General features: G+C 56.4%; 1 protein-coding gene across 1 annotated transcript in view; it reads right to left on the bottom strand.

Annotated features, from left to right (window-relative positions):
- Positions 1 to 983: 983 nt before the first annotated feature.
- CPT1A (carnitine palmitoyltransferase 1A) overlaps positions 984 to 9,560 on the bottom strand; it is a 42,645-nt gene continuing 34,068 nt past the window's right edge. The window contains exons 15-19 of the mRNA XM_080641675.1: positions 6,725 to 6,859; positions 5,035 to 5,187; positions 4,265 to 4,378; positions 3,960 to 4,052; positions 984 to 3,339 (exon numbers count right to left, since the gene is read on the bottom strand). Coding sequence (XP_080497801.1) covers positions 3,253 to 3,339; positions 3,960 to 4,052; positions 4,265 to 4,378; positions 5,035 to 5,187; positions 6,725 to 6,859 — 582 coding nt within the window. The 3' untranslated portion in view covers positions 984 to 3,252. The remainder of the gene's footprint in view (positions 3,340 to 3,959; positions 4,053 to 4,264; positions 4,379 to 5,034; positions 5,188 to 6,724; positions 6,860 to 9,560) is intronic.

Genomic DNA, 9,560 nt, shown 5'->3' with positions numbered 1-9,560 from the left:
ACAGACAAAGCTGACAGTCCCTTGAGCACCATGGTGTCCCTAATCACGCTGCCTTGCAAAGGAGGGTCACTGTGAATGAAGTCCTTCTGGGGGATTTGCATACATATGTGTGGAGATGGTTTTACACTAATAACTTTATGGTTGTAATAATCATATTGAACTCAGTTGAGTTTGAGGGGTCCGGGCGGTGGGGTGGGGGGGTGGGGCGCGCTCGCACAGAGAGTACAACTGCAGGGACCTAGAAGGCAGCTAATGTAAATCCGAGAGCCCAAATAGAAAAGCGAGTGGCTTGAATAGCCTGCACAAGCACACCGCCCCATCCATTCATTCACACATCAGACATATTTACAGCGCATGCTCCCAGGTGTCAGGCATCACCTCTGATGCGCACAGCCACCCGGACACCAAGCTGGCCACTCGCTGCTCTCCGAGCCCTGCTGGGTGTCTCCCCTCAAACCTGTTTCCAAATGAGCCCCCTTCCTGGGCCTGCTACTCGCCCCTCCTCCTGCGAGACCCGCCCATGCCCTTACCTGCCCTTTACAACCCTTTTGACTGGTTCTCCTGGTGAACTGCTCCCACTGGGATCTGATCTCCATCCACAGTCAGAACCTCGTGGGGTCCCCACTGTATTCCCAGTGTGTAAACCAACGCTTAGCACAGTGGGCGCTCAGAACTGTGGAGAACACGGAACCCATGCCGTCATTGGAATGATAGTTACTGAGCAGCTGCTGTATGTCAGGCACTGTTCTAGGCACAGGACAAAGGCGTGGATGAATGAATGGATGGATGTGGAGTGAAAATCTACAGCCCTACTTACCAGCCTCCCTTCTCAGCCAGAGCACGAAGCCAGTGCCATCCACTCTGCCCGACCCCAGGCCTTTTTCTGCAAACCTTGGTTTCTTATCTTGGTCCCAAGTGGCCCAGCTTGGTGGCTGACTTACAACCTCCTTGTTAACAGAACAAAAGAGTCAGAAACAAAGGCTGTAGTAGTCTGGATTAATGCTTTTATTAATGGTAACGTTCATACCGCATTTCTAAGGTTTACTACCGAAAGAGCATATTGTATTTACATGCAATGGACAGTCCAAGCTAACAAAAGCAAACCACAGTTCCGGTTAAGACCATGGTTTGTTCCAAATTAAATTAAATACATAATACTCTTACCTCTTCCTTTCAACATGTACAGTAAAAACCCACTCTTCCATCTTTTAAGGAATATAAAAATTGCATTGACAACTGCACTGATTAGCAAAAATATTTAAAACCTGAGAGATAAGCCCAAATATATTTGAGTGCTAACACGTGTACATTTGAACGCTTGGTAACACACACCGGTCAGTGGTCGATAATGCATGATGCAGGTGGCTCTGAGTGCCTGCCGGGGCTCGGCCTGGGACCCCCACCGCCTGGGGCAGAGCGGGCTATGACCCCCCACGCCTCCTGGGCTGTGTACCACAGATGAACTGGGGTTTTTCTCATTATGGTTGTGTGTTTCTCTGTTTTCATTTCTTCTTACTTTAAGAGAAAAAAAACTCTCTGGCCCACTCAGGTGGGATTTTTACATGACAACACAGACACAGTACACCACGCACGAGCTCCGCGGCCGGCACCGTCGCCCCCTCCTATAGTTCAGCCCACCTGGTGTCCCTGAGTGCGGAGCCCTCGCGAAGCAAGCCCAGCGGGGACAAAGTGGCCAGAAAACACACACGCAGTTCTTTAAACGGACAGCCGCACCCGCAAGGACACGGAGACCGTGGCAGTTCAAATTCCGGGATCCTTTCTTTTTACATTAAATACCGAGGGCGATTCAGTGCATATGTGTTTTTTGGTCACTCGCCCTCTCTTGGTAAGGCACTCCCATCGGAAGGGTAGGCTGTGTGAAACCCAGCACCCATCACTCGCAATGTTTTTTTTAAAGTACATTTTTGCTGATTTCAGAGAGAGGAAGGGAGAGAGAGAAACATCCATGATGAGAGAGAATCATCGATCCGTCGCCTCCTGCACATCCCCACTAGGGATCGAGCCCACAACTGGAGAATGTGCCCCCACTGGGAATCAAACCTCAACCTCTGGTTCATGGGTCGACACTCAGCCACAGCCACCCTGGTCGGGCTCGCTCACGACATTTTCGCCGGTCACCAAGGGCGCACTGTTCCCCGGCTCCTTGGGAAACAAAGTGGGTGCTCTCTCGCCAGGTGGGATAGAAAGCTCCCCGCCTGGCGCATCGGTGCTGCCCTCTCCTGACACTTTGGAGGGTCCTCGTCCCTTTTCTCAAGTTTTGTTCCTTTCTCGGGGGCAGATGTCTCGTCTGCTTGCCATGAGTTTGGTAAGCGGTACTGCCGAGGCACACAGTATGTTTTATTGTTCAGGGGATGCTCCAGACACACAATATTGAACCATCCAACGTCCCCATTTCTGACGCACGCCCACTCTCGCTCGAGGCAGGCAGTGGGGTGGGGGAGCCCGCAGAGCTGCCCTCAGAAGGGCGCCGGTCTTTCTAGGGGTACAGGAGCCACAGGAAAAGGCCTACTTAGGGTTATCCACTCAGTAAACTGAGGAGTAAGATGCCCACAACTCCACCTAAAGACTACAGAATAAATCCCTTGTCCGGTCTCGCTTACATGTAGGGCCTCCTGTGTTTAAGGCACTGGGATTTGAATACTCACAAGGTCAGGGAAACTGAAGATGCGCAAACTACATGCTTGAAACGCGGACAGGCAAGCACACGCAACCAAACTCGACGAGGGCGGTTCCCACAGGGACAAATCGGTGTTCAGCAGCACAGCGTTTCCGTTAGTGCGTTACGTGTGCGTCAGCTGTTGGCTGCTAACACCTCCACCCCCCACAGCGCTGTCTCCCTGGACGGAACGCATTTTAGTTTTACTCTGAAAAAATTAAACACCCCTAAGTACCAGGTCCCGGGTCACCACCGAGGAAGTGTGACTGTCCCACTTTCAACATGTGTGAAGTCACAACCCCAGTGATGTTTTCATCCCTCAGTAAACGCGAGCTGATGCGAAGACGTTCGGGGCGCTTCCTCAAGTGCCCCCCGACGTGGGGACCTGCCTGGAAGGAGTAAAGTGGAGCCCGCTGTTCTGGAAAAACAAGAAAACACCAAGCCTTCGACGGCAAGAACAGTTCCGAGTTTTTTAGAGCAATTTTCCATCCTGAACTAGGATCAGGAGTAACAGCTATGTTTCATTTGGTTTCTGTCGGAAGAGCCCCCTTTCCTTCCCGCAGCCGTCCTGGGAATTACTTTCTGGAGTTGGAGCTGAACCCAAAGAGAGAGATGATGTCGGTCATGGCTTGTCTCAGGTGCTTCCCGAAGCGATGAGAATCCTTTCGTTTGAAAACAAAAAAACGCACGTTACCACGTGGCCACTCCCCCTTTTCCGGCCTCTCCCCAAGTAAAAGTACATAATTGAGAATTTCTGTCAAATTAAGGACATGATTCGAGCCCGGCTGGCGTGGCTCAGTGGTTGAGCGCCGAACTATGAGCCAGGAGGTCACAGTTCGATTCCCGGTCGGGGCCCATGCCCAGGGCTCGAGCCCAGTAAGGGCCGTGCAGGAGGCCACCGATCCATGATTCTCTCTCATCATTGATGTTTCTATCTCCTTCTCCTTCTCCCTTCCTCTCGGAAATCAATTAAAAAAATATTTAAAGAAGCAGCCCTGGCCGGTTTGGCTCAGTGGATGGAGCGTTGGCCTGCGGACTGAAGGGTCCCAGGTTCTATTCTGGCCAAGGGCACAGGCCTGGGTTGCCGGCTTGATCCCCAGTAGGGGGCGTGCAGGAGACAGCCAATCAATGATTCTCTCTCATCATTGATGTTTCTATCTCCCTCTCCCTTCCTCTCTGAAATCAATAATAAAAAAATAATTTATATATATAATAAAACAACCACCACCACGAAACACACCCCATCTTCCGGGGTCGGGGGGCGGGGGGCTTTGGTCTTTACCGTCTCAGGGCAGGAGAACTTGGAGGATATGTGGAAATTGATGAGGTTCTCTCCCACCAGAATGTAGGACACGCCGTAACCATCGTCAGCAACCTGCAGGACAAAGTAAGTTGAAATTTAAGCTCCGGCTTTTAATGGTGACAAATAACAAATCCTATTTGTGAACGAAGAACCATAAAAACAAAACCGATCTGTATGAATGACCAGCAGGAATTCCTGTGTGGCGCTCTGAACCCAGACAGGCGGGCCGGGCAGTGCTGGCCCGGGACCTGCCGCTGTGTGCCCACCGAGGCCCATTCACTCACCGGCCCGAAGCCCCCGCCGCTGCACACATACTCCGGGTTCCTCTCCAAGTCAAACAGCTCCACCTGCTGCTGAGGGGTCTGGCTGGTGGACAGCCGCCACGGCTCGGACAGGACCTGGGAGGGAGCAAGGATGTGTTCTGTGACCCTCTTCCCAGCCCCGGCCTCACGGTCCCCAGGAGAGACGAGGACCGGCCGGCTCAGTTTTGGAGCAGGTGAGGACCCCTGGTCTGGAGTGCGTCTTTGGCACAAAAGGTGGCAGATACATGGAGATTCGTAACGGGTCCCTGGGCAGACTGGCACCAGGTGAGCCAACTGATGACTTCCAGAAACCTCTCAAGCTGCTGGTGAAACACAGCCATTCCTAGAAATTAAGTTTTATCAACTTAAAACGAAATAAGCTCTAACAACAACACAGGTAAGACATACTCAGGGCTCGGCACTTCTGAACGGTCTCCGTGCCTTTGGCTAGTATCTGTGCTCTGGGCTGGTTACGCCCGTCGGTCAGGATGGGCGGTGGGAGAGCAGAGCGGTCCGGGGCTGAATCTATGCAGCCGGAGACACAGCGCCAACTTCCGCTCCTGGTGACAGTGGAGCCCTGGGCTCCGCCGGCTCTGCCCGGCCCGGTCCATGAAGCGGTCCCACTAAGTCAGCGGTCGCCAGCCTTTCAGATCTCGTGGGCCACCGGTTGGCGACCGCTGCCCCTCCTCACTACGCTCTGGTCCAGGCCTGAGGGGGGCGGGGTGGGGGGCGCCACAGGAAGAGTGACTCACTTCCTTCAGGAACGGGGACTCGACGGCCAGGTACTTGGACACGACGTACAGGCAGAAGAGGTGGCGGTCGATCCCCGCACCGGTCATCGCCAGGCGGTACATGTGCTGGTGCTTCTCCGACGCGATCTTGAATAATCGCAGTCTCTGCTCCATCTGAGTGACAAAGGACATGGCCTGTCAGGTTGTGGGGTGCAGACCAAGCTCCAAAGGGAAGGTCCCAGCCCTCCTTGGCAGGGGTCCCACAGGACGCTGACCATCAGGCCACTGGGGTGTCCGGGAGACACGGCCAAGGCGACCTGCTCAGCGCCCCGCGCCCCCTCCCGAGGCTGTGGAGGGGCTCTCTGGGGTCCTGCGTGCAGCCCGCCGGTGGCATTACACCTTTTACACCGAGGAGATCGGTAACACAAAAACCATAGTAAATGGAGCCACTTTCAAATGGAGTCAGTGCTGCAACCCCAGACGCTGCCTGCGTGTCTTACGCCTCAAACCTTGGGAACGTTAAAACAGGGAAACTGATGTCTGGACTGGGCCTAAAGCAACACCGTCTCCCCAAGAAGTGTTTGCAAAGATAACCAGGAAGCAGGAATCATGGCTACCCACCGCCTGACAATGAGGAATGCTGTTGGGAACCCGCGTCACTAAGTTAGGCTATGTGCGATAGACACGCCTTCCTTCCGCGCGTGGAACTGTTCCCCTTCTCGTGTCAAACACCGTCGCTTTGTCTCCCAGGGGAACATCCTTTGGGCTTCTGCCTGAACTGGTGCCCCCCATCTAGCTATTCTTCTGTGATCCCACAGAGACGCCGCTGCCTCTCACCGAGGCCTTTTATTTTCAGGTGAACACAAAGCAGGCAGGAGGGCTCGAGGCCCCGAGTCTCAGTCTCTCTTCTGGAAATGAAGTTCTGTCTGCAACGTCACCAGAGGCCGTCACTGCCCCCCACCGTGGCTGGCTAACAACTCTGCTAAGACAGCCTTCTGGACGTTCGCGTCTGACCCGGAAGGCGGCCCCAGGCTCCGCTGGGCTCTGCTAGGCCAGTCACAGACGAGAGGAGGCCCGTCCAGGTGTGACCCCCCTTGCAGACCTGGCCATCCGGGAGACCCACCTCCACACCTGCGGCTCCCTCCTCAGAATGGAAGCCTTTCCGGAACCAAGCGCCCGTCCCCGCAGAGCAGAGCGAGCCGAGCCCTGGGGGTCTCCGTGCTCCGGGTCAGGCAGACCTGGGCTGAGCGCACCTGCGTCTCGGTTCCTTTAGCTACAAAAACGAACGGCTAACACTTCCCGGGCCACCGCCGGGATGTTCCAAGGCAGTGCACAGGGCGCTGGGCCCCGCCTGCTCGGGCCCCGTCCCCGAGCTCAAGGCCCCCGTGGGCTCACCCTCTCCTCACTGCACACCGACTGCCCGTCCCGAGCGCCACACCCTGCCCGTGCCTCTGCTGAGCGCTCTTCGAATGGAAAGGCCCTCGGGGAGCCTGGCCGGGTGTGCAGAGTTACAGACGACAGAGGACTGGCTCCAACGGCGGTCAGCCCCTCTGTGTGTGTCCCCACCGGTACGCTTTAACTTCCTGCTCCCGTGAGAGGGTGGAGGGAAGGAGGCGGCGAACATGGAGTCGCTGGATAGGCAGGTACGCACAGGATTTCATCGGAGACCCCGGGCGTCCTTCTAGAAGCGTAAGAAGCGGCGTCTCCTTACCGTTTGGGAGGGGTCCGCCATGGCGAGCACAAAGTTGCACGACTCCACGGTGCAGGATCGCACGGTCTCCGTCCTCCCCTCTCGGAAGAGCCGCGTCATGGACGCCTCGTACGTGAGGCAAAACTTGCCCATGTCCTGGGAAAGGAAAGGCATTTTCATACAAGGCACGCCGAGGACGCAAACACATGAGCAGGGCCGGTTAAGGTCGGCAAGGAAATGAGGCCTTGGCCGTCAGCTGTAGCTTTTAGCCATCGTCAGTTTTTACACGGGGTTATGAGCCGGCAGATGGAGACGCCGTTAGCTTTAGAAAGGCTAGGAGTCCATTCCCGATGCAACTGATGCCATGGCACACGCCTCCCCGAGTGCTCACACGCCTCCCCGAGTGCTCACACGCCTACAGCATGAACATGACAAGCAGGCCTGCATGCACCTGTTTTGGATTATCGGTGGGGAGTGGACGGGAGGTCTCTTTGGGACACTCTCGCTTTCTCGGTGACACAGGTCACCTGCCGAGAGTAAGGACGTCAGAGGTGCTGACATCTGAGGGGTGTGAACCAGGCATTCAGGGCCACAGAAAGCAAGGTGCCCGGCAGCCGCCAGAGTCACTGCTCATCAATCGAGTGAGACGAGCCGGGGGCTCGGCGTTTTCTCTGGCCACACGGCTTCCGGGAGCCGGATGACGCAGAGCGCTGGACGGAACCAGGCTGTGCTTGGGGTCACAGGCCGAGTCAGGGGTTGGAATCAAGGGGGACGTCTACGGCTGAGGAGAGAAGGCGGGCACACGATGGGTCCAGGACTAGAAAGGGTGGGTGGCGGGCAGAAGGGCCGGGTGCTGGGATGACAGCCCGGCAAGGGCTCGGAGGGCAGCAGCAGGGGTGAGGACAGAGGCGGGGCCCAGGGCATGGACATCCAAGCACCGTGGGAGGAAATCACTTGCAATCTGCACTTCCCACGGCCACCAGGCAGCTCAGGGACGCCGGGCCCAGCACGGAGCGGGAACGGTGAGTGGCAGTTTGTGGGCCCAAGTGGTTCCTGACCAGACAACGCCAGGCTTTCAGGTGTCGCCTGGCACAGGCCCCGGGGACCCCAGGGAGACAGAGGATGCCCTGCGACACCCAGGAGAGGGCCCAACACCAAGGCTGGCCTTCCCGGCGTGCGGCCCGGCCCTGGGAGCTCTCCCTCTCCCCACGGCTGTGGGGTCGCCGGGACACCCCCTTCCCTTCGGTCCTGCACGAGAAGCCGGCAGGCCCGGGCGAGGGGCTGGAGCCCTGCGTGAGCTCCTCTCGCCGCTGTGACTGCCCAGCCTCCTGGGTCCACACTGAAGGCATCCCCGGTGCCCCCAGCAGAGACCGCCAGCTCCCAGCGCCGGTCAGTAAGGCACCGCCGCCCCGTTTCCCTCGGACAGGGCCTGCGAGGGCTCTCGCTCCTCACCCGTCCTGGGTGAGAGGGATCCCAGGTCGTTTATCACACAGCCCTTCAGAGCGCCCACAGGCCCCGTACCACAGTGTTTTCAAGGGGCTCATTGTGAAGGAGTGGGAGGGTGGAGGGAAGGAGGGGGACAGGAAAAGTATCAGGCATTTTAGTCACTCAACAGAGATTAATGGGGGACACGGGATGCAATGATTTATCGGAAGTCAGCTTTTCCAACGTCAAACTTGAACGTTTAGCACCGTCATGCACAAGAGCCACACCGGCAAATAGGACCCTCTGAAACCCCTCGGCAAATGCAGGCTATTAGTGCGTTCAGACCCCACAGAGCCAGGCCCACGCGCCTGCCGCCCACCTAACCTGCCACGGCCAGCCGCCACCGGGAGCGGCCGCTCGCCGCCGCCAAAGCGCCTCCGGCGTCTAGCGCGCAGGATGGAGAGGCAACGTCTACAAAGACAGTAACACGCGCAGAACACGTGAGAACAGACCTGTGACGCAGCGACTGCCGCCCGGCGCCCCACCGTGCGGCGTGGGGCGTGTCCACCCCGGTTCCCTAATGAAAAATGAAAACGCCTAAAAGAGGAAGCGAACGACTGCAGACTAAAATGAGGGCCACTGTCCAGTGCCGCATTCGGCCAGCCATTAAACATGTATTTGCTGACGTCTCTTCCTGCGTGGCCGGCACGTTACCGGCTCTGCGGATCCGGTGGCAAACAACTGACCACGTGCTTGCCCTCGAGGAGCAAACAGTCCGGCAGGAGAGATGGCGTGAGGTCACATGGTGAGTGACAGGTGCACCGAACAGAAATGACGCTGCTGGGTTAGTGGAGAGTGATGGGGTGGCGGCTATTTCCAACAGGAGAGGGTGCACCATGAGAGACCTAAGCAACCACACCTCAGTCTGGGAGAGAGCACCTGCCAGCAGAGAGCAGGTGCAAAGGCCCTGTGGTAGGAATGAGCTTCACATATTCGAGAGCAGCAAGAAGGGCAGCGTGACAAACACAGCGCATGAGGCTCAAAGTGGTATCCGAGAAGGCTGGGAGGGCAGCCAGGGACCAGATCACTGGTTACTAACCTTGGGGCTGTGTGAACTTGGCAGGGAAAATACAAATATTTTAATCTCCACTAACCTCAAGCTGGAATATCACCTTTAGAAGCATGGGCCATAAACCACAGTAATCCTAAGCCGTGCCTGTGACTTTGAATAGAACATCCACGCTTATCACTGCCTCAAAGTTACAGCCATTCTTAGACCTGCTGCTCGAACTTTAGTGCACAAAGAATTATGTTTCCTGCACCACAAAGTCCTGTGGAACGTTCTGACACCTGCATTTTAATTACCTGGTTCACCTTTGTAACTGCGGTATTTCCTGTTATGCTTTACAAACATTGTTCTGGGAAGGGTCCC

Source organism: Plecotus auritus (genome assembly GCF_963455305.1).
Source record: "Plecotus auritus genome assembly, chromosome: 9".
Classification (NCBI taxonomy): Eukaryota; Metazoa; Chordata; class Mammalia; order Chiroptera; family Vespertilionidae; genus Plecotus; species Plecotus auritus.
The sequence above is the reverse complement of the archived record's forward strand: the minus strand, read 5'-3'. Positions and strand labels throughout refer to the sequence as shown.